This window comes from Acanthopagrus latus, chromosome 5 (assembly GCF_904848185.1).
Source record: "Acanthopagrus latus isolate v.2019 chromosome 5, fAcaLat1.1, whole genome shotgun sequence".
Classification (NCBI taxonomy): Eukaryota; Metazoa; Chordata; class Actinopteri; order Spariformes; family Sparidae; genus Acanthopagrus; species Acanthopagrus latus.
The window spans coordinates 29,639,896-29,665,113 of record NC_051043.1 but is presented as its reverse complement, the minus strand read 5'-3'; the positions used below and the strand labels follow the sequence as shown (position 1 = coordinate 29,665,113).

Here is a 25,218-nt window from a genome sequence, read left to right as displayed (position 1 = left end):
TTGTGTTATGTAAGATAACGGCTTGAAAGCATTAACATTTAGAGACGTTGTCCACATACCTGCGGACCATTAAACGTCTCACTCTTTCCTCTAGTTGCATTTCCGTCTCAGTGCCACCATCCTAAAGCTACTGGAAGCTAATGAACCCGATCTGGAACACGAGCCCTTGTTCACTTTGCTGGTTGAGGCTGCAACCGGGCCATTTGCCAGAGGGGAAGAGAAGAGTATGCCAAGCATGCCTAGGTCCCATGAAAAGTAAGATACAGATGTATAATCCAGCAGGAATTATGACAGTAAAGCTTTCTATTTTATGTCTGAACATTCACTCTTACTCTCCTGATTGATCGCAGGGAGAAACCCCCCTCCATGATGGATGAGGACTTTACTTGCTCGTCAGTTTGCGTAGGAAACACCCACAGCTCCTCCCTTCCATCAGCTGCCACCCCAGGTCTCACATCCCCTCCTTACGTGGCCACGCCGTTTGACCACGATTACGCCAAACGCAAAACACTCCGACGGCAGCAGTGGCAGCAGCAGCGGCATGAGGAGCAGCAGGCTGATGGTACAGTCCCAGTCCTAGACACTGTCTCTGGGGTTGGGCTCTCTGCCCTTTCTGCACTGGGACAGGAAGCCCACTGGGGAGTGCTCAGATTGCTAATCACCATGCTTAATGGCTTTGGTTTCAGTTTACAATGATCCCCATGCACTGGGTGATTGGGATGTGGTGAAATGGGCAATATGGCTGCTGATTATTTGACTAATTTGCTATGCCTGACAAAGCAGCAGTGTTGAAACAAATGGAGATTGAGTTTTGCAGAGAGCATGAAGGCCTGCGTGTTTGTTTGTGTTTGTGTGAGAGCTGCTGAAATAACATCCATTTCTAGTCGCTGCTTTATTGCTGGACTTATTTCTCTCCTCAACAATCATCTTGCCTCTCCTAATATTTTGTTTTCCTTTGTTGTGATTTCCTAAGCCTGAAACATCCTGGAGAGACATCTGTGTGGTTTTTTTTTTTTAGCCTCAGTCAGATCGGGAATACTTAGTGATCCTGATCAATCACTAAGAATTGAATTGAGGAGTAAATCATCCATCTGATCACGGATATAATTTCAATTTACAATTTTGATCGATTTAAGTCAGGGGCCTATGATCGATAGGAAATGATATCATATTATTTAACACAATTAGTTCCAGAAGTAAAATAACATCTAGGGATTAATCAATCAATTAATTGCTGATTTTTAAAATGTATTTGCCAACATTGAGCGATGGTTACAGATGCAACAGAAACTGTTTTGTTGACGAGTGACAGACGGGTCACTTGTTTTTGTTTTGCGTTACTTTATCATTCGAGTCTTCCGTTAATGTAGCCGACTCTGATGTTCCACCAAACTTGGATCAAGTCAGTGGTTACGTTATTTTTTCTTTCTTAACAAGAACTTCTAGCATAAAGAATAAAAAAAAAAGGTTTAACTGTGAAGAAGACAGAACAATATTTTTTTGCCAATCACCTTTTATGAGTTAGACAACTTTTTCCTCTGCTCATAGCTTAACAAATTACACTTAAAATCGATTTATACTTTTTCTTTCTCACTGCTGGCCTGCGTCACTGTATCTCCCAATTGAGCATCGTGGTTGAATTTCAGCCTCCATGTGTGTTTTCATTCCACATATAATTGTTGAAAAAGATCGTCCGATATTGTCTTAGTGAGAGAAACAGACGCTTAGTTTGCCTGAAATTTAAATATGCTGATTTTGTCCTAAGAGGGGAGTAAATATCTTGTTTTTTGTTCATGGGAATGTCAAAATGAAGGCATCTCCTAATGATCTGTATAGATGTCTTCTCTTTGCATCGATGGTATTGGATTGTTAATCATAAAATTGATTTGGGGGTTTCATATAGAGAATTTCCTGTTTTTGATAAACAGGCTTGAGTTGTGCGCTCTAATGTGTTAGATGTATGTTATTGCTCTCAGTGTCGTACGTGCAGTACAATGTGTACAATGAACATTACAAGTGATCTCTCTGGTTCATGTGCATTAACCATCTTTAATGTACAGGAGCTTCTGGTCCTGCAGTTCTGTGGTCGTCTTTGCTTGAATCTCAGAGAATTTCTGTGTGTTTGTCTGAGAAAGTTCGTGTGGCATTTTTTTTATGTGTAACCGAGATGTCAGAATTAACACAACACCAAAAAAAAACACAGCCACATACTTAACACGCTGAGTATGTGGCAGAGTTAAAGGAGCCAGAATTTCAATTTTGGATATTGGTTTAAACATTTTCATGAGTTGTAACTCTGTGCTGGGGATTCTGAACCAGAGGCTGTAACATAGTTTGGAGAAAATAGTCCTGGTCTTTCTCTCACATGACAAAAACCAGTGACATTCGTTCACCCACCCCATGTGTTCATGTTTAGCTTGAATGTGCAAATAACGCAGCCATATTGCCCATGTTGCCAGTTTTGTCACCCTTTCCAGATTCCTTCCTACCTACCTACCTGCCTGCTACTTCTTTGCCTGCTTGCTTTTTACCACCTGCTTTGCCATTTATATGCATGTAGTTCTAATGGGGTGAATGTCTTCACGACTGGACGACGTCAGTCCTCTGTCACAATCCACTAAACTGTCTGGTGTATCATGTGGTCACATTTTATTTGAGTTTGGTGTGGGCTTAATTTGACAGAGTCAAACTCCCCGGAGATATTTCAGAACCTCGCGTGAATCATGTGTTTGCTGTTTTTCACTAATTGGATATAATTTCCCAATTATGGCCAATTAGTGTGAAAATGTCAAGTCAGAATGTGGCTGGCCTGTTATTGGCACACAAGTCAGGAAATACCCCACCATGCACATGTTTGCTTGTCGGTGTCCAGTGTTTCTGGCTTCTGCTTAAAGCACATCTGGGTGAACGAGACTGTGGGACCTGATTCAGACACGACTTTGTCAAATCATTATCTTAGAAAAAGCTCCTGTTGGGATCCCTCATCATCTCTTATGATCATCTTCTACAACTTAGAAGTATGATTTCTGATTTTCATGTGTTTTATAGAACCTGACTGATTTTTTTGCAGCCGATACAGATATAAGACAGTATAAAACTTTCTGTATAATATATAACCTAATATATATTTAAAGATATGTAATAAGGGCACGATACTTCGCAGTTTTTTCATCCATAAATGTCATCAGTGGACTGAAACTGTGAACTTCTCTAGGAATTTGATTGTTATAAATCAACCCAAGCATCTTTTTATACCTCTGCACTGGTAAAAAATGTGGCCGGAGGTATTTTGTTATCTCATTGTCCAGATATGAAATCTCAAGAACGCTTTGAGGGAGTTTGGAAGTTTCCACTTCAGCTTGAGAATGAACTGATTACATTAGGTCAGATATCAACATCACTCTGACCCCACAAAACACATTTTTGGCATTTCAAGAATTCATAGAATATTAAATTATAATATCTTTGTGTTATTTAGCACAGTAGCTCAGTAACAGTGTTAACTTTTGCTAGGAGGCAATGTGATGATTGTACCCTTTTTCTTTTTTAAAGGTTGCATTACAGTAAACTGATGTGTCAAACTGTTCTACTTGTAGTAGTAATTACCAAAAGTCACAATATTGATTTCAAGAATAGTTTGTTGGCCAGTGCAATCCTCTATGAAGTGCCTACGAATCTTAAAAATATTGTGATATCATATCGGACGACATATACGCCAATACGGATCAATATCGGCTGCCTGATGAATCACTCAGGCTCTGTTGTTCTCTTGAGGTTGCTGCTCTATTGGCAGTAAAATAGGGGATCAGTTATGTGTCCTAAATGCATCCATTCATGTCCCAGGACTTTGTTTAGTTTAGAAGGGAAATTTAGATTTTCAGAAATAACAACATTTGTAAGACCGTTGATTTCATATCCAAACACTTCTCATGTCATGTGGCTTCAAAGATGATTGTGTCTGAATCAGGTCCTACTTTCTCTCGCGGAGTAAATCTGTAAATCTGCTGTCAAGAAAGGTAAATGATTTGATTTATGAAGAATTGTAAGAAAATATATATATAAATTCAGAGATACAGCTTTTCTTGAATATATTTTAAAACCAGCTCCCCGTATCTTCAACAGCCTCACCAGGGTTTGACCATGATTACTGCCTGCCCAGGTCTTCAATGTGGCTGGCTTCCCTGAATGGTACTGCTCCTCAAACCCACCAAACTCTATAAGAGGCTGTATTGTTAATCTTAAAGGAAGCACTGTTTACTGTCAGCTCTACACAACTCTTACAGTACAATAGTAACTGTGCCGTTACCTCACTACTGTGATTCTTGTGAAAAGTCCCTCGTGTGCATTACTCACTGAAATAGCAAAAGCTTGTTGCCCCTCTGACTGTTTTACATTTCTCTGCCAAGGACTTTTTTTTTCTTTTTGCTGAGGCAGCACAACATGGCAATTAAGAGGATTGCTGGCATTTTGGATTTGGACCACTTACAAAAACAAACCTTCTCTCCTTTTATAGCAGTGTGTCATTAGGGATGCACTAATAAGGAATTTGGCTCGTGACCTATTTTTGTTTCATAACTGTATTTATTTATTTTTTTACCCACATTACTACAGGGAATGTTTGACATTTAAAAAAACAAATCAACAGCTTAAGAAAAGCCTACACAAGTACATGTTTTGGATAATTGGTTGAAATGTATACTAATCTAAATTAAGATTGTCCCAAATGACAGTATGATAACTTTTTGTTAATTTCATAAAACCTGCTTTTTGGAAAGGAAACAACTTATTTATGTGCATTTATCCAGCAGTTGTCTTGATCTGGGTCCATGCAACTGGTGGCATGACCCGTGATGTTTGCTTTTTGTTTTGGCAGAGCGCAGTCAGGACAGCGAGGTGGTGATGCTCTCCGACTCCAACTCCACGCAGGACGCCTTCACAGATCCCGCCAGCTCACAGGATAGCAACCACAAACCCGCCTCTGTGAAAGCAAGTTCATCATCATCAGAAAGCACAACGCCGGTGAAGGACGGGCAGTTGGTCTCTGAGGACACAGGTACACTGGGACTGAAATGTTGGATCTTTTCTCTCTGTGTTTACTTGTTTCATTGCATTGTTTTAGTTGAATGAAGACATTTCATTATGACAGTACACAAACCAGTTACTTTTAACTACAGTTTAAATCATCACAGTTTTATATCTATAAAGGCTCATAAAAAGGACTATAATGTCCGAATTCATAACAGCGGTGAATTAGGTGTTGGTTGTTCAACCAGCAGCATCGTGTGGTAAGGTTGGGTTTGATTTTGGTTTTGCAGGTCCGGTGAACGAGCTTCAACAGGTTTGACTTTGTACCAACCAGTTGAACCTACATTTTTCAGGTGTGATTTCAGGTGGAGGGAAATGGCAGGATGTGACTAGTTAGCAGGAGCCAATTAGCTCAGATCCACAGGCAGTGCAGCTTGTATGTTATTATGTTGTTATGTTGTACCAGAGATGAGAGTTGTGTGTCATTGTCACTTTTCTACTCAGACTGAAGTCCGCAAGTTAGTGCAGGTTATGCTGCAGCTCATCAGCGTTACACACTGTTTTTGTTGTCTGTTGCTGCTTTACGCTGTTAATAGAGCAGCTGAGTCCTATGTGACATCTAGTGGTGAAATTCAGTGTTACTGGTCTGGTCTTCTTTTTTCATCTTTATAAATTATAGCTAGCTCACCCAAAATACATTTGATCCTTCAGGGCACAACAGCTGCATAACAGATATTCTCACTTTATTTAATTTGTTAAATGAACTATGCTTTGACCCCAATTTTTTGTTAGTTTTAATTATCATTTTGGCGCTGAATTAACAAAAGGAAGTATTGTGGTTTAAAAAATATAATGAAGACTTCTAATTAAGATGTTTAAAATCAGACAAGCATTTTTAAAGTGTTGCTTGAATACATGCTGTATTAAAATTCTGACGTCTTTTTACTTAAATCCCACTCTAGTCTGTCATGGAGAACATTCTGGCATCCAGACGGATGAAAAAGTCATCCAGGAAGTCATTGAATCTGTGGTGGTGACGCTCCCCGAGGCGTCAGCTCCTAAGGTCTCTGTGGACACTTGTCCTCATCCGCTGCCTGTCCCAACCACCCCTCCAAAACCAGCCTCCTCTCAGCAGACCGCTCCTCAAACCCCAGCCAGTGAGGGGAAGAAGAAGCCCGAGCCGCCCGCTGAGGTGATTGAGGTGCCCAAAGCTCTGCCTGCAGAGCGTGGCGAGCAGAGACGAATGCTGCTGGACATGTGCGTCCGTGCTCTCTTCCTCTGCCTCGGACGCTTCCCTCAGCACTACAAGAGTCTCTACCGCCTGGCTTTCTTCTACAGCAACAGCAAGACCCACCAGGTCAGTCCTCCCCTGTTAACTGATGCACTTCTCATTGCATATCAAAGGCCAAGTCATCCATTAAATCCTTCCATACACCTAATAATCAGTGTCCACTGTCATTAACGGTGACATTTACAGACGATGGGGCTTGCTAAGAATTCCTACAATTTCCTCAAAAGTCACAAGCTGCAGAGGCTATTTTCTTTCTTTTTCGGGTTTTTTTTTCCCCTTGGATTTTCTTGTGGGTCTGTGAGCTCAGCAGTGAAACACGACTTGCTGAAACAGCCTGTGTTGGCTGTGAGGCTCTGTGGGCAGAGGTGTGTGTGGGTGGTAGCACAGTGCTCTCTCAGCCAGTTTGGCACAGGGAGTTACCGTTGAGCTTTACTGTGGCGGCATCCTTCTGTCAGCACTCGGTTTGTCGAGCCCTTTTATTGCAGCCTTTGTCCCTACGCAAAAAGGGTGAATTGGCCATTAAAAGGTCCTAGCTTTTTATATTTCATGTTTTGTGATATGATTTTTTTGACCCCAGTGTGCAGCATTGTGGTTTAATGGCTCCCAAAGGAAATTGTATTCCTAATCTGCAAACAAGACTGAGGATCATTGAGGAGTCTTTCATTTTTGTCTTTATTTTATGATATTACTTATAACAGTCAAACACTACAACTAATTTTTAAGTTTAATATTTTAAGACCAGTCATGATAATTATACTGAGGCTCAGTAAATGTAGAATAACCTTTAGTAAAGCTCAACCAGGTGGGAAGGTTTCCTTCAGTTCTTGTCTCCAGTCAAGTTATCAGCAGCCTGAAGAAAAAGAAAAGCACCCGGCCAGTTCAGACTTTTGACAGATGTTAACACAAGTGGTGTGCACTAATTCAGGCAGTTCACACCTGGAATTAAAATCTAAAAAAAAAATAATACAAAGCAAAATCGCTTTAGTTGACCTAACAATTGCAGTATTTACACACAGGCGGTATGCACCTTTTTAATGTTGGTTTGTTAGCTGCCAATAAACACAAAGAAGAAAGAAGAAGAACGACAACAATGCTGTTGATGCTTTTCATGAGGTAGAGTTGCTGCACCACACAATGTTCAAGCCACACATGTCGTCGCTGGAGTGGCCGTTGTTGTTCAAGTTCAGAAGAAGACAACACAAATGTAACTTGCAGTACATGTTCCGCAAGTGTTTGAGGAGGGAAAAAAAAGTCTGAGTTTAACACAATAAATCTTACTTGAGATGAATAATAAATCACCCAGGTGTGTGTTTAGCCTTTTTACCCTCACGTTTGCATAAACTACACGATATGAACCTTATTTTTAAAACAAAAAAAAAGTGAAATTATTATCAATACTGGCCGTGAGTGATGCACTTTAGACACAGAAGCGAGCAGGCTTGTACAGCCATGCTGCCACGAACTGACACTTTATACAAGGAAACAAACAACTTCTTGATTTGCATTTTAATGCTGCTAAAACAACATGGTTGCATGCAGCCCAGACCAGCTCGTAATGTGGTCTGAGTGATCAGATCTCAGATGCAACCTCAGTGTGTCTTTTGGGCATTCACACCTGTACTGAGAGCTGTCCGCTGGTTAATACGAGGACTGAACAGGGCCAGCGACAGTCAGTTGACGTGATTGTGTTCAGACAGGTTGCTAAGTTGCCCTCACAACCCGACACATCCAGCTTTAGAAGTCTTGCATTGACTGGTCAGCTTTATCCTCACAAGATGGAGGCAGAGGGCGCCCATTATTTCACGCTATAGGCTTCTGTGTTTGTCAAAGATAACATGAAGTGGCATTTGCTTGCTATCTTTTCCAACAGCACTGGTGTAGACACTGATTTGTGAGTCATCACACTGTAAAAGGAGCTCTGCTTTTTCCTGATTGCAAACAGCAAATATTTCTGCTGTTTCTTTTATAACCGATTATAAAATTTGTTTATCACTTCTGTCGATCTGTTCTGATGGAGGACTGCCCTCTTGTTTGTTTTTCTTTCCTCCAAATGTCTGTTGTGCTTATACAAAAATGTACATACACATGTATGTTTCATTTATTTATTTATTTATTTATTTCTCCCCACAGAACCTACAGTGGGCCCGAGACGTGTTGCTAGGAAGCAGTGTCCCATGGCAACAGCTGAAGCACATGCCAGCACAAGGACTTTTCTGTGAAAGAAACAAGACAAACCTGTTCAATGTAAGTCATAGTTGAGCATGCCTGCATGTCATTATGTCGCCACATGCTGCATAACACATTTTGTTGTCCCCTGTCATCGCTTGATTAATTGCCACTCTATTACAGTAACACATTAAATTGTTCAGAGGTCATTAACGGAAGCGGCAGAACACATTTCCCTTGACTGAGCTGTGACATAAAGATAGTTGTTGACGTTTCTCAAGGTCAGTTTTGCTTGAATATATGGTGTATTTCTGTTGGTTACTTATCAGTTGAACAGTAGCTGTGTGAGGAATGTTACTAGGGGCAAAAACATCAAAAAGAAAGATGTAGTTTTATCAGGATCTGCAATAAAATATAAAGTCCCATCCGTAGCAAGTCCACATCTTAATTGCTGAAATGTTGCATATTATATATTTTGAAAGACTAAGAATAGGATGTGGTTATGGTATGTTGGCCTGCAGTAGCCAGAATAACAGAAGCACTGTTGATACAATAATCTACCTGACTGTAAAATACTTGTTGACGAGCTAATGGAGACTCCCAGAGTGAGTGAAGCTCTGAGGTGCGTCCTCACGTTTGTGACTAATGAGCTGTCTGCGTGTATGCTGAGCGAATGATTGGCGTACTACACTGAGGTTTACCCTTTTCACACACATTATTCAGATAATTCAATTTGATTCACCAAAAAAAAAGAAAAAATCATCCCTAAATATGGATCAGTAGATACAAGTGCTGCTATAAATGGAGTCTCAGTGGGAGATTGTTGAATTATCTGCCTCTCAGAATTACAAGGCCTCTGTTGGGTTCCAGTGGAGGAGATTACAGTCTGAAACTGTCATCTGTTCTGCATGTCAGTTCATTTACCTCTCTTCTCTTGAACCAGATATTATGTCTTTTCAGTGTGTGCAGAATTTGGCTCACCTCTCGATCTGTTCCTGGCTTGATTTGTCAAAACCTAAATGCTCCCACTTTTTGTTACAGAGCAGATAAAAACAAGCCAAATGTCACATCATGTCAGCACCTCACATCAGTCAGTTGTTGGACCATATTTTTGTTGCAAACACCGTTTTGGACATAGTCGATGCTGTGTTGTGAAGAGTCAAAGACTGACTCCCGAAGGCTTCGATAACAGACTGTAGAAGCGATGTGGGCCAGGTCTGAGCTGGAGGAGAGCTCTGCAATGCTCTGGCTCCCACTGGGTTCTCACAGAGCCCCTTCTGGAGGGAAACCTGCCACCCTGGCATACCAACTGTTTGGGCTTTACTGTGCCTTTCAAATGAAGCCCTCTCTCTTTGCCATAGGACAATGCATACATTTCTAAATATTGATCAAACATGCTTGTTTTCATTGAGTCTATCAGCTTTTGGCAGCTAGATCATTGATTAAAAGTTGCCAGAACGCAGTAATGGCGTGTACTTTAGTCCTCAACTTTGTCTTCTTCATGAGAGCAACGACTCTTCAGATGTAGGTGGATAGAGAAGGAATTGTTCAGACGCCAGTTTGTGCCAAGTGGAAGTGGTTTTTGAACCAGAATTCTTCCATGGCAGCTCTTAAAAGATGCACAAAACCGACATCAAATAACTTGCGGCAACCAAGGCCGATACCTCAAGCCACCTGTGTCGTGTGAGAGAGAACAACTGTCAGCCAGTGTCGGCGCCTCTACCTGTAAACTTTAATCAAGGCCATGTGTTTGTGATGTGTTTGTGTGCACCAGAGCCATAAATTGACAGAGCGCTGATTACATTAAACATATGGCATGATTGAGGGATTCTAATGTCAAGGAGACTTGACTCTGAGTTGAGGACGCACCTCGGTGAACTTGTTGGTGAACACTGAGTTTCCTAATGTAGGTCATGATGCCCTACTTTTCCTCCCTGCTTTGGCTCGGTTGCATTAACTAGGGCCTGCATAAAGTAACCTATATACTGGTGTTTAGAAATGATCCAGATGAGCTTGTGTTGCATAATTTATTGGTGTGGTTGTCAGCATGAGTGCTTTCTAAGGGGGCCAGCTCACTTTTTAAACTAAAAATAACCCAATAATTATGTAGTAATTACTAATTTTAAATGTAAATTATGTCTAGGTTAATATTTCTAGGTTCACAGACTTGAGACAAATAGTTTTTATTCGTGATATGTCATCACAGCTGTAGGGATTAGTCAGTTAAGTAGGTCTTAATTATTTTCATCATCAAATAATCTGCAGATTATTTTAGTATTAATAGGTAAACTGTTTAGTGTGTAAAATGTTAAAAACTTGTCAAATCAAAGATGAATCACAACAATTTCCCGGCAGCAACAAGTTGGTGGTGATATGTTGATGAAGGTTCTCAGTCATCCAGGTCACGATAGATCGAAGTGCTGTATCGTAGGCAACTGGACTTGTTTCAGTTTCTTGAAGATGTTTCGGTTTTCCTCTCATCGAAGAGGCTGCCTCAGCTCTAACGAACTCTGTGTGGGAGTGTCCTTACAGAGTCGTTAAGAGTCGACACATGTGCACTCTGAATTTCTGGGTTGTTGGTCAAACCGGCCTTCATGTAGGTTGCTAGTGCTAGGTGAGCCCAGGTGTGAATGGTTGTTAAGCTGTCTGGAGAACTCAGTACAGGATTGCAAGTGGGTGATAAGTGATGTCTTAGGGCCATGACGATGATGATATGGTAGGCACCTTCTCATTAAATGTCGGATATCTGGTAAACACTGTCCAACTTTTAGTGTGTCTGTCCGTCCAGAACAAGGGTCCGCCCGTTCAGTGCAACAGCTTGATCCAAGGTTTTGTGGTGGGTACAGGTTTCTGTAAAGTTGTGGACCAAACAGTCTGATTGCTGGTTGTTTGGTCAGCCTTAGTCCAATTTATACATTAGCATAATATTATTAATAATTGATGTTTTTCCACCACAACCCTTCCTCGAGAACAAGTTCCAGATTCTGTGTAGAGTAAGCTGACATGAATGGGTTCAGTATTGAACTGTCACACAGGAAAGCAGGTTCAGATCCCTCTTGGAACATTATATTATACTTGTATACTTAAATTCAGTTTTTATTTTCTGTTCCTTTTTTTTAGTTTTCTGTCCCTGTTCAAATAAGTTGAGGCAACAGAACACTAAATTTAGTTGAGGTTTAGAAAGACATGGCTTTGGTTAAAATATATAAGCTTTCAAAACCTTAAACACACAATTGAAAGAAACATCTTCTGTGCATATCTTTCCAGTCTTCATCCGGAGTCTCTGAGCAGTGACATTACAAGAACATGATTGCTCAGTTGCAGGGAACGCCCGAGACAAACATTAATTATGATGTTCCCGGAACAACAATAACACGGCGATATCCGATTGTGCAATGAAAATAATAGTAATATGATAATAGTTGCGGCTCTTTATGTCATGTGTCAGGCTTTGGCAATCCATTATTAATGTGCTGCCATTTGTATTGTGATTCTCGGGGTTGTGACACTAGAGCAGAAGTGTTGAAGTGTCTAGTATGCTTGTCGCTCAGACTCTGACTAGTCTACTCATCATTTCATTTCAGCTACTTGTATGAAAACTCTCTAAAATAGCTGAGTAATTCCTCAAAAAGCTGGTTTATTTACTGCATTACAGAGGTTTATCTTCCGCTTTAATCACAGATATTATGCTGCAACAAAGACCACAGAATCACTTTGTGTTGTGGAAACATAATTGTTATAAATTACTCCCGGCTCTCGTAACAGCGTATCCAGGCTGACTCTCATGATATTGGTCGTCGTGCTGCAGAAATGCGAGGCCCCTGGCTGTTGGGACTACTGCGATGGTGAGGAGTCCCCGTGTGTTTGCTCAGGCTCGGTGTTACCTCCTCCCTCCTCGCCCCCGACTCTACACACCACACGCATATTCTGCTTACATATTCTTCCACCCACTCTCACGTTCACTCTCTGCGAAGCTCCAGAGAAAAATTGTCGTCGTTGCTGCTTTTTAAGGGAAAAAAAAAAAAAAAAATCCATCCCAGCGTTGTAACTTATTTTGAGCCGATGCTGTCTTGTCAGAAACGAGCATTTCGTGTTTGATTTGACTGTAACTTTGCTTATAGGTAAGCCTCAGTGTCTTGTTGTATTAGGTCGGGGTAGTCTTCTGGGGAACAGTTACACTTGTGTTTCTTGCCTCGGTTTGATGTATGACTCAAACATTTGTGTGTTCAGCTGTGCTGGAGGTGGAGCTCCACTCAGGAGAACCTTGTTTTTTTTTTTTTTTCTTCTTCTTCGGGGAGGAGTGTTGGCCCAATGAATGCATCTTGTAGAAGTTGATATTTTGATTTGCATGTTGGAGGATTACTGCCAGTATGTTTTCAGTTGCCTTCTTCTTCTGCTGTGTCTTCAGTTGACATTTTTCAGCAAGTATTTTTTATTTTTCTTGCCTCACTCACACATCAGGAAGGAAGAAAAACAAGGTGTGTTTACTTAATATGTTTATGGTGACCAGCAGGAGAGGCACGAGCAGAGTTGACATAGAGGAGCGGAAGAAGGTGAGGGCTGCTGAGCTGAGGAAATACTGCGAGTGTGTGACTGTGTTTTGCGTGTGGGTAACACAGTCCTGTGCTCAGACATTACTGATCTCCAACCTGTGGTTTCTGTGGTTAATGAGGGGCTACACTTGCACAAACCTGACCTTCTTTTCACTTTTCTTGCTCTGTTTTTGTCACTACTGGTGTGGTGCCTCCCTATACACGGATGTGGTAGCGTTGAGGTAATTTTTCAGTCAGTTTATGTTCTCTTGTTCTTTTCCTGTTGCTCTGTCTTCAGGGTAATCACGCTCTACCCCTCCCCCTCGCTCTTATTCGCTCTACTCATCTCCTCTCTCTGTTGCACTCGCTCTGCTTCCTCATTACTCTCTCTCTCACACTCCTCTGTTTGTGTGTGTATTGTGTGGGTGTGCACTAATGGGCGGGAGTTTCTCTGCTGGCCTCCGATTGGCTGGCAAAGGCCTACGAGGATTGGTTGTACGCTGTGTATAGTGCGAGAGAAGGGAAGGAAGGAGGGGGGGCAGAGAACTCCAGCAGGCTGGGGTCAGGGGAGAGCGGAGATAGAGTGCGTGGGTGTTTTTGTTTTGAGATGGCAGGGTTTGAAACCAGGAGAGGAACGAGTCGGCTTGTCTGTCAGTGGCACACTGAGCTCATAGGCCCTGACTCCAGCCCCAATTCTCCTCTCGCCAGAGAAGCTGCCACCCTCCTCTTCTTCTTCATCTGCTCCTGCTCTGCCGTGTGCAGCTGTGCTTCGCTGCCCTAGCACCCAAATGCAGCCCACCCCCTGCTCCCTCTGCGTGAGCCTCTTTCAGGGTAGAGGCGCTGCCAGGGCTGCTGGTGCTGCTACCGCCAGCGGGAAACTATCCAAAAGCATACAAACACAGGCGCCGTGGAGTAGCTTTCTTTGGTGATGGTGAGTGGCTTTCTCTGTTTGACTCTGACTTTTACAAAATCGAGAATAAGTTGGTGTTGATTTTTGTGTGAGCCGAGTTCCTGTGTCGTTTTGTGAGAGTTTGTGTCATACCAGAGTGATGTAGTGTTTTTAAATTGGTGCTACTCTTGTGTTAAAGGCAGAGAACTGCAGAAGAAAGTCTTAATTGTGCATGGCAGGGTACAGCGATGTATGACCGCTGTTAAATTACACCACCCACCCACCAAATGCTGCTAGTATTAGAAGGTAACAAGGTAACCTGAAGTTGTATTTGGCTGGTAAAATGGTGCAATTTTTATCACTAAGCTGCAAAATGAACTGCTGGTTGCTGAAAGACACTCCAGGCAGTTATAAAGTTCTACTATGGGGTCATATTTTGGGCCTGTGCCCGTTCTGTCACTGACGGCATGTTATTCATGAGAGGGTGACATACATAAGACCACAGGCTGAGGGTTTTCCCCCAGATGTTGTGTAGCAGACAGCGAGCATTTTGTTTTGGCTAAATTTCACATGAGGAAGTTTGGAGACGAGGGGCAGTTTGTTCTATGGTCAACAAGGACGGCAGTGGGTTGTATCTTTGCATTGAAGATGAATAAATTATGATTTCGACACAAAAGAACAGTCTCACCGGTTACTTCTCAGCCAAAGACTTGTCGAGGTTTATGCTGTACAGTTTTGAAAGATTTGAGGTAATGTGTCATTGAAGAGCTTCCTGGAGAACAGAGGTACTCGCAGGTACATTCAGGTGAAGGAATGGATGGAGAGTGAATTTTGCATCCTTCAATGAGATCTCAAAATTAGTGTTTGTCGAACCCGATTGGTTGGAAGTTAGTATCTGCTTTTATTTAGAATATATCTTTATTGGCGTATATATTGTCAATATGAAGACTTTTAATGTCAGTATTTTTGGTCGGAATCTAGTTTTAAGTCTCTTAAAGTCTCATAATGTTTCTTAAAGATTCAAGATGAATTTAATTGTCATTTTGGATACAAGATTGAAAACTTGATAAATGAGAGTCTGACAGCTTGAGGAATAAGTTCCTCTGTAGTCTGGTGTTCAGCAGCAGTTTTCTGCCCTTTTATTGTCGTGCTGCAACAGACCTTCGTAAAGTTGCCATTCTTTAAAACATTCATAAGCAACTAACTAGAATTACTTTATAAAGTCACATGTGTGCTGTCTGTCTTTATCCCAGTCGTTTACAACCAAAACAACCATTTTGAACATAAACGTGGTTCGAACCAAAGGATTCATCCCTTGGTCTTCTCTCATCTGCTATGCATCTTAATCCGTCTGGTTTTTCGCGTGATGTATCGGCAACATCTGTGCCGGAGCTGTCGCTCCAGATATCAAGCAGTGCTCATATTTTCTCTCACCAAAAAAAAAAAAAAGAGGGGGAAAAAGATGCTTAAAATCATTGCAGTTAAATTCTTACAAATCTGCTTTAGCTGTTGTGCTACAGCATAATCTGTGTAAAGCCATGGCTCTGCTCTCCCAAAACAGATTTGCTGTGGTTGGATGGTTCTCTGATGAGGAACAACTCTCCTCCATTAGACATGCTTTTTTTTTTTTTTTTTAATAAGTGATCAGAGCCCACCCCCTCATCGTACTTGTCCCGCTCTGTTGGAGGCTTTTGGTAATCTGTGCATTGAAAGGTTGAAACCTCCCCAAGCCCTGCATGATTGCATCATATGATATTTTTATATATTTCTCATTTTCACATGTACGCTTGCTGTTCAGAGGTTATTTGTTGAAATGGGATCATTTTTACCAGTTAAATTGGCTCCAGAACATCATAATTGATATAATTAATGAGCCATCTGAGCAGATGAGATTGATTCCTGAATTAATTCTTAACAGATGCCAGCAAACAAAAACTCTGTTGAAAATAAATGAAAATGCAAAGTGAAGCAAGGATTTTCAAAGGAGGCAGTGTCACAAAATCTGAAATCTCTAACTTTGATACACTACCTTTGAAATATCACTGTCGATGAAAATTAAGCATTGAATATTTAAAGACATAAAATAGAGAAAAATTACACTGTTTTTTATGTACTGTGTTAAGAACAAGAACATCAAAGTTGATTTACTTCTAAACGAGGTGGCAGTAAATGTGTCGGCTTGCTGTTGGAGAGGAGAGTGAGACGCAGCTGGTAAACAACCGTGATAAATGATTGTGATTATTGATGGTGTTTTTAAATATTCAGAATCTCTGCAGCTAATATATCAACATTTTTGACAGCTCTTGGATGTGTTTAATTAGGGCTGTGACTAATGATTGTTTTCTTTGTGGATTAGTCTGCTTTCTTGATTTAATCTTTTAGTCGTTTGTTTAATGAAATGTTGAAAAATGTCGATCCGTGTATCACAACGTCCTCGAGATGTCTTGTTTTGTCCATAACATGTTCAGTTTACTGTCATAGAGGAAACCAAAAAATATTCACATTTGAGAAGCGGTGATTGAATTCAGACTTCAAATTACTCAGACCAATTAATATCAAAGTAGTTGATTGTTAATTAAATTGTTGACGAGTCAATTTAGATTGCATTTTTGGATTGCCACACTTCCTCAGTGAGTAGGCGTTAAATCCATCCTCAGGAATGTGATTTGGTTCATTTGCCTCTCGCTCCTTTCTTGTTCCTCTCTGGTGGCTTTGAAAATGTCATCTGACAATCTGTCTGTGAGGAGGAGTGCCGCGCTCCCCGGTGCCTTCAGCAGCTGATGGAGCCATCTCGTTTGTTTTGTTCCATCCTGATATGGTCATCTTTGTTTTGTCTCGCACACATTTTGTGAGGCCAGAAGCTCTCGACTCTGTGCCATGTGTCCTTATGACTGAGCACAGCCTAGGCCACCATCTGCACTCGCATCAGTAGCTTCAGAGTGCAGAACCTTGCCTCGCCTCACCTGCTGGGAGGACATGTGCTCACTGAAAAGGTGGACTCGTCCATCACAAAAAAAGGAAAAATATAAATCATCACGCTTTCTGCAAAGGAGGACTGTTTGTTGGTTTGCAGCCAGTCTGCTAGTGAATTGAATTGCTTGGACAGAGCTGAGCGCTAATGAGGCTTCCTATCATGTGTGCCCAGAGAGAAAGCCCCCCATCTCTCCCTTCCAACCTCCTACATGGCCAGCCAGTCCGCAAGATCTCTCCTGCAGCCTTTCCATCCCCTCATTAGGGCTTTCTTCTTTGAATGCCATGGTTTTAACTGCCATTAATTCTTCTACTTTCAACTTTCTTTCCTGTCAGTTTTTCCATGTCTTTAATTGTTTCCGTGTGCTTTTGAAAACCTGGAGTCGTAGCAGAGAGCAGGCTCAAAACATAAACTTTCAGAATTTCTCCAATTAGCCTGCTGGCTTGTTGTCCAGTCAAATGTGAAAGCGGCTCCTCCCGGACAACAGTTGGCCTCCTCGTCCATAAGTTCGTCTGTGCCATGTTCCACTGGCAGATGGCTGAAAACATAATGTTTTTTTTTTATTATTGTTGCAATACAGTCAAACTCAACTCTTCTGCTTCTCTTTTATTCTCTCCTCGTTCCCTTCAGGGCATCTGGCGTATTCCAGTAGATGAGATTGACCGACCGGGAAGTTTTGCATCTCATATGAACCGATCCATTGTCCTCTTGTTGGAGGTGCTGTCTCAGCTTAAGGATCACGACACTCTGGTGAAAGTCTCTTTCATGCTGCAGAGAACCCCTGACCAGGGAAAGTAAGGACCCTCTTTGAATGATGCCGCTCTTTGTGATTTGTATTATGTTATTTCTTCCATGACACCCTTTCTTGCTTCTTTCTCCTCCATGAAGGAAGTATTTACGGGATGTTGATCGCCAGGTTTTGGCCAAGAGAGCATTTTTCCTAACTGTAAAAGTCCTGGAGGACAATCTGAACAGTCTCACAGGGGTAAGGAAGCACAAATCACCACACACACACACACACACACACACACACACACACACACAAAGAGCTGAGAGACGCTTGGTGTTTCAGACCTCTGGCATGCACCCGCTTCATGTTTTGACAGGCTCTGCTCTCTTTCAGGTGTCGGAGCAGCTTCCAAAAGCGCCTGGGCCCTCCATGGGTGAGATGACCACAACGGACGCATCCAACAGGCCCAGTTCAGAGGACAGTAAACATGTGCTGCCTAAGAAGTCTGGGCTCACAGAGGGAGCCTGTGCCACGGATGCAGGGCCCAGGGAAGCCTCACAGGCTCAACTCACCCCACCAACGCCATCCATAGATAAAGGGAGTAAGGTTCAAGAGAGCTTCCCTGGGAAGGTGGAGATACCTGGGAATGAGGAGCACAAAGCGGGGCCAGAGGAGCCCATGGAGCTTGAAACTGGCACCTGGAGGAGGCCTCCTACTAACACAGAATCTCAGGTCAACCAAAAGGACGCCGAGACCTCCCTGAGTGTCGTGGAGCCACAACAGAAAGTGACTGACAGCAGCCGGACACCAGAGCTGTCTCTAGAGGAGCTGAGTATCAGTTCCAGGCAGCAGCAGCTTCAAGCCGCGGCACCCAAGGTCACCGTGGCAGCCAGTGGGACTGATCAGGGGTCACTACGGAGGCCAAACAGGAAGAGGAAGCTCCTCGAGGATGTGGAGTCGGGGAAAACCTTACTGCTTGATGCCTACAGAGTGTGGCAGCAAGGTCAGAAAGTCATGACCTACGACCTGGGACGCATTGAGAAGATCATGTCAGAGACTTACATGCTGATGAAACAGGTAATACTCATCAAGATGCTCCACACAATTACCTCTGCTGTGCACAATTAGATAACACTGTTGTTGTGAGTGTGTGCACTTTTTATTTTTTTTATCAAATTCATGCATCATGCATAGGAACCCCCTAAAAAGATAAAATAAAGTGGCCTTGGGAAACCCCTCTTCTAACTGAACTAGTAACACAACGCCCACTGTAGAAGAGGGACTTTCCCTCTTTCAGATTTCAAACACTTCGACACATCCAGCTCACAAAGTGTGGTCGTCTTTTTACCAAAATTCAATCTTTTGTAACTTTCTGCTGCTACTCCTGAAACTAGTTGCTGTTCTAAAATTAGCTCTGTGGGGCATTTTTTTTTTAGAGGAGCTGGGATTTTCTTTCTTTTTTTATTTTTTCAGTTGATGCATCGAATCACTGCAATCACACACTTTTTGAGTGGCAGTGTTTGGCCCCAGGTTTCATTTAAACACAGCACCAATGGAAAATAATGTAGGATTTGTGTTACAACAATTATATTCATTATCGATTTAATTGTCTTTGTGTAAAATGGTGCAAAAAAATGTTTAGCCCAAAGTGACCGCTTCTTATTCCTCCCTTTGTCCAACCAACAGTCCAAAACCAAAGTGACTTTTCATTTTCTTTGATAAATGACAAAGAAAAGCAGCAACTGTTTGACATTTCTGCCTCATAAATGAATATTATCAAAACAGTTGGTAAGAAGTTTCAACCCGGCAGTCAGTGCAGCTGTTTCCTACTGTTGTCCAGTTTATGCTTCAGCGACTGCTGAGTGGTTAAAGACTTGTATTTAATGGATGTGTAGTAACAGCACAGACACAAGTCTGACTGTATTATGAGATTATTATTTTATGACTTTTGATGTAAGCAATAGGACTTCAACCAACAATTATTTTCATGATTAGCTGATGAATCATTTGGTTCATGAAATGTCTAAAATTTCTCATCACAATTCCCCAGAGCCCAAAGCAATGTCAAAAGAAGGACGAAAGAAGCAAAACAGAAACTGTTCTTTTACTTTACTTCATAAATGACAAAGAAAAGCAGTAAATTCTCACATTTAAGAAACTGGAACCAGCAAATGTTTACAGTTTTGCTTGAAAAATGTCTAACAATGAATCAGCTATCAAAATTTGTGGCAACTAATTTTCTGTCTGTGCACTGATGATTTTCTACTGTCTTTAAGCCGGTTTATGAATGGTGCAAACAAGTGGAAACGTGTGGTAGCTTAGTGCCATCACAGAGGCAAACTGACTACAACATTTGATGAATTGAGGAAGCAAAAGTTAATTTCAAGAGAATCAAAGGTCGAATTTCCCTGATTCCAGCCTCTCAAGTGTTAATATTTTCTGGTTTCTTTCATCCTCTGTGACGGTAAACTGAATATCTTTGTGTTGTGGACAAAACAAGACATCTGAGGATGTCATCTGGAACATTCTGAAAACTCTGATCAACATTTTTCACCATTTTCTGACATTTATAGACCAAACAACTATCAATCAATTGAGAAAATACTTGATAAATTAAATGACAATGAAACTAATTTAGTTGCAGCCCAAGGCTTTTTTTCCTATTAATCAGTATGTCTTATTATAATTAATGAGTCAGAGACCTTATGATTTATGTATCAAACTTCTCCTGCGCAGGAGATTTCTCAGAGCAGCGAGACATTTCTCCACAGCCAGTGTTCCTCAGGTGCTGAAAGTTAGTCCAGCTTCAGGGCTTTGTATGGCATTAATGATGTCATAGCAGTTCAACCCACATCAGCTTGTATCGCCATATTGAGCTGACGATCAATGCTGGCCCTACAGAAACAGACTTGTCATTGGCTGTGTAGTGCAAGAGAGCTGTAGCTGTAGTGGGAGGGCAGTAGGCGAGGGACGGATGAAGAAATCAGTTTCAGCAGTTTTGTTTTTTCCCTTTTCTCTTTAGGTGCTTGTGTTGCACGATTTTCCTTTTGCGCTTTATAAAACCGTGAAGAGTATATTTCCTCAGACACACCCATCAGAGAAAGTAGCCACGACCAGCCGCGGCATGTTTCCTGTCACCAAATGAGTTATATAATTATTATGCCTGGACATTTTCCAGAAGCATCTTCTGATTGTGCACCTACTTGCACAAACTGCAGCACTTTGTGGTTTTATGGTCTGCTGCACTGCAGGGTACAGCTGCATGTAGTCACAGTTTAGATCTGTACTTTGCATCTTGTTTTGGTTTTTCTTTTCACCTCCACGTATTTCGGTCAGATATATTTCTTTCTTTCAGTTCAGTGGTAAGATGGTAAATTTCCAAGAACCTCTGAATCGCATGTTTCTAGACATGTAGAAAGCATTTCTCTGCCATCAGAAAATGAATATACTTACACATCAGATAGATAAAATATAAATAATTACCTTTACTCAAGTATTTATGTTCAGGTATGGAAATTGTCACCTTGGGTTTTATTCATGTAATAGATGCCTTGTTGACTTGTACACGTTCAGATGATATCACTTATCAGATATTGGTGAGCCGTTGCTAATAGCTGAATGCGGTTTCACAAGGAAGGTTTGCTGTCAGTCAGACATGAATTGAAAGCAGAGGCCCTGTCCTCTGTGATGCACCGAAGCTTCTCTCAGCTCATTTAACAATTGGCATCGTTTGAGAAGCAGAATGAGGCTGCTGTAAAAAATCCCTCCTTTTGGGTGTCCCTGAACTGTTTGGTACAACGGGCTGCTGGAGGGAACATAACAGCTGTGTGAACAAGATTACTGCTAAGTGTACGATGTTGGGCTGCAGCTAAGCTTTGCCAACTCCCACACATCCGTGAGCTGTGCTGGACCTTAATGTGAGCCTTTACTCAGAAGAAATCCTGCCGGCTCACAGACTGAATCAGAAGAATTTGTTGTTGTTGTGTAGACAGAGAGAGTAATTAACCTGCTCTGTACAAAGGACAGGTCGCCTCGGAAATGCACAATGAATTTGCAGTAGTATACTCACAGCTCCAGTGTTGCATGAGGAGGATTTACTAAGCAGAAAGATGTGTGAAAAGATTTGACAGTGTGGAATATAACCTTGAGCATCTGAAGACACGTTGCTCTGCCCTGATGTTCTGCCTGTTCTCCGTTCTCAGGTCGATGAGGATGTAGCTCTGGACCAAGCTGTGAAGTTCTGCCAGATACAGTTGGCCACTTCTGCCCAAAGACAGGTAAAACATCTTCTTTCTCGTTCTTAAAATCCTTTACAAAGGTCCGTGTGTCAGTCCATCAGACGCTTTGCTAAATCATTTCGTGTTTTGTAAGCACTGCTGTAACCAAATCCAGTTGCGGAGGCTCTGCCAACTGGAACATTTTTAAGATATCACCAGAATTTTATGTTCAAAATGTTCAGAAAATGAACTAACATATCAACAGAGTCTGAAAAACAGTGTCAACGTTGTCAGAGACGTCTTTGTATGGTGCTGCAGAGATGTCTGCTGAAGTTAGCATGCTAACCAGCTAGCACCGGCCTGTCCTGTCCCCTAATACCACTTTGTACCTCGGGAAGTGATCGGCTGATGTATACTAGCAAGTTCACTACATTGTCTGATACGTAACAAAATAAACTCGCAAAAGTATCAAGAACAGAAAAGCATTTACACCTATTTCTTAATTCAACAGAAAAATACAATCGTACACCGCAGAAATTCAAGAAGAGCTTAATCGCCTCGTTAACTCATCATGAAACACACCTCATTCAAACTGGTTATACAAACTCTCTTAGTTTGCCTCCACAATCACCTCCGGTTTGGTCCAAATAAATCCTCAGTTCACAGAGTAAGATGTAAATATGTTCTGGCTCTACATGCCGACTCTCTCTCCCCCTCCTGTCCCCGCCTGCCTCGACTCCTCATCCCTGGAGTCATAGTCCCGATCCGAGTCGCTGTAAATCACCTCAGTACTGTATCCCCTTGTCCTGACCTGACCTCAGTCGGTCTCGGAGGCTGTGTTTTTAAGACCCCTGGTGCTGCTGTATGTACGCTTTGGAAAATGTTTCCACTATTCAGAATCAACATATCAAAAAATTTTAGTCTGCCTCCACCAAACGTATGCTCCAGCAGCCGTGCTAAAATGATCCATCTGAGTTGTTGTGATGTTCCCCATCTGCCAATCCAAACAGTTTAAATGCTGATTTCACTGGTCTGTTATTTTGCTCAAAGTGTCAATTTTGAAGGATTGCTATTTTGCTGTTCTTATGTACGATGAGGTAAAATGTGGCATCTGTAGTAAGATGTGCTAAAATGATAAGTAGCCTGGTAATTCCCACACTTATTTGAGTCTCTCCTGCTCCAGCCTGCCAACACTAAATATAGCCCAAAGTGTGGCGCGAATGCTCCCTGTTGTCCCCTCACACAGTCGCTGCCAAACTTGTCATCGGTTTCATCTGAGCTCTGGTGTGCATGTTGCTAATTTGCACAGTCATATGATTTTTCAAGGGAAGTGACAGGACTGTCTGACTACATTTAATATGTCTGTCTAATTGTGGTAAATCTAAACCAACTATTAACTCGGCAGCTTTGTCTTCAGAGCTCAAATTCCTCATCGAATTATTAGTTGCTCTGCCTCATCCTGTGTCGGTTACTCCCTCTTCCTCACATCCCTCCTCCTGCCCACACAGTCAACAAGGGTCTCTCTGCCCACATCCTGTTGTCACGGTGATGTTCCCCAAACCTCAGGCTCATGAGAAGTAGCTGTGGGCAAAATAAATCTCTCTTTCTTGCTTAGTTCACTGATCCTATCATCATATTTTCTGCATGAGTCTTTTTGTTGCCATTGTTCATTTTTGTCTGTGCGTTTGTTTGACTAATGTGCTCACATAGACACCCGACAGAGAGACGATGGTGCAGAGGAGACGAGCATCATTTCTCAAAAGTGTTAAAAGATGGTTGGAATCAGAATCTTTTGACTCTGTGTGGGCACCTTTTATGAAATCTAGCTTTTGTTTCTTTACATGAAATCCTGCAGCATGCCACATCCTGAACTCCTGTTTTTTTTAAAAAAAATTGGTAGACCTTATTTTATTAATCAAACTAAATTATGTTTAACTTGCATGAAATTGGTGGCAATGAAGAAGAATCACAAGATGCCTGAAGCGAACCTCTTTGCAGTTGAAATGTCTGCAAATGAAGTCAATTAAGTTATTATTCAATCCAGTTCTCTTGTGTTAGTCCCTGAGGGGGATCTGCAGAGGCAGGTAGAGCGGTCCAGATAACAACGAACCCACAAGGAATAAGTAAGAATAGAAACACGCACAACAAACAGTGCAGCATTGTTGATTTAGTTATGCATCGGTGCTAAAAAAGGCTATACAAGTTGTATTATTAATACTATTACTGTGATTACTGGCATATTAGGAACATGCCAACTTTAAACTCATCAGCTATCAAAAATTGATAAAATGATTTTATACTTTATATTTTAGTTTTGACCTTTTTGTTTAAGGACACGTTACAGGAACCTTAAGAACACAACTCGATATCCAAACCCAGAGAAATCTGTGATTTTATTCAAGGTGAGGGTGCGTTTCATGAATAAAACTTTCAAAAACATCCTCGTCTGTAAATATTTGGGTTTTTTTAATCAGCATTTGTGGTTGGTTGATGTTATGTTCGCTACCAGCTAAGCAAGTTTAAACACAGGATCAATGCTGATGTCACGTTGATGAACAGGAGTCAAAATAAATCCGGTTTTTAAATCCCAAAAGTTAAAAAGCTATCTCTGAGCTCTCGTCCCGTCGGCAGAGCCGAATCTGTTTTGACTCTCCGGGTGTTTATTCCTCCAGAAGGTCTGGATCTGCACCTGACCCTCCCCGCACAACAATCAGCAAAACATCTTTTGATTTGTTTTGATAGACCTCTGGCTGCAGGGAGTCATTGCTGTTACTATGATGTATATCATATTTAAATAAAGTTTAAAAATGTACATTTAGGGCTGAACAATATTATTTTTTAGGGTGATTTTTGAGGCAGTGGTCATTTCAACATCCTGACATCTGAATAATATGATATAAATTGTTGAACTCAGCATCTCTGTGGCACCATAATAATTAATTGATAAGGTTGTGACACATTGGACCTCAGATATTGCACTTAATCATTGTGTTTTTGATGATGACTACATTAATTGTTGAGCTCTGTGTATAGAGTTGTCAGCTGTATGTGACAGGATTAACCTGGTGAATATTCTGATCCTGAGCCCACGTTTTGTGGTTTGTGGTGTTGATGCAAATAAGACGATTCTGCACAAACTAGCTTGTTCTGCAGTCGGTTGTTTGTTGTGCCAGCAGCTCACGTCGTGGTTTGCGTTTGTATGTGGTGGAGAATGTGAGTAGGCACCACGGAGTTCGCAGCTCGAGGACATGAAAAATTCTTGCTTCTTACACAGATTCACACATTCCTTCAAGCCCCCACAAGTGCAGAGCACGATCTGAGGTGAAGTGCCGAGCTGCAGAACAGGCTGTGTGTCGTGCGCTGTGTATCGTTGGCTCCGCCGGTTTGATGCCACACT

At 41.7% G+C, this 25,218-nt stretch overlaps 1 protein-coding gene across 6 annotated transcripts in view; it reads left to right on the top strand.

The window, feature by feature from the left end:
- Positions 1-25,218, top strand: part of cabin1 (calcineurin binding protein 1) — a 44,667-nt gene that overhangs the window by 10,460 nt on the left and 8,989 nt on the right. For 2 of the 6 annotated variants that reach the window (XM_037098598.1, XM_037098597.1), the window contains exons 26-35: positions 95-255; positions 351-562; positions 4,123-4,188; positions 4,874-5,053; positions 5,988-6,382; positions 8,447-8,560; positions 17,505-17,668; positions 17,763-17,859; positions 17,998-18,681; positions 21,807-21,881. In XM_037098598.1, the coding sequence (XP_036954493.1) occupies positions 95-255; positions 351-562; positions 4,123-4,188; positions 4,874-5,053; positions 5,988-6,382; positions 8,447-8,560; positions 17,505-17,668; positions 17,763-17,859; positions 17,998-18,681; positions 21,807-21,881 (2,148 nt within the window). The remainder of the gene's footprint in view (positions 1-94; positions 256-350; positions 563-4,122; positions 4,189-4,873; positions 5,054-5,987; positions 6,383-8,446; positions 8,561-17,504; positions 17,669-17,762; positions 17,860-17,997; positions 18,682-21,806; positions 21,882-25,218) is intronic. The other 4 variants (XM_037098601.1, XM_037098600.1, XM_037098602.1 and 1 more) reach the window with 3 other exon arrangements.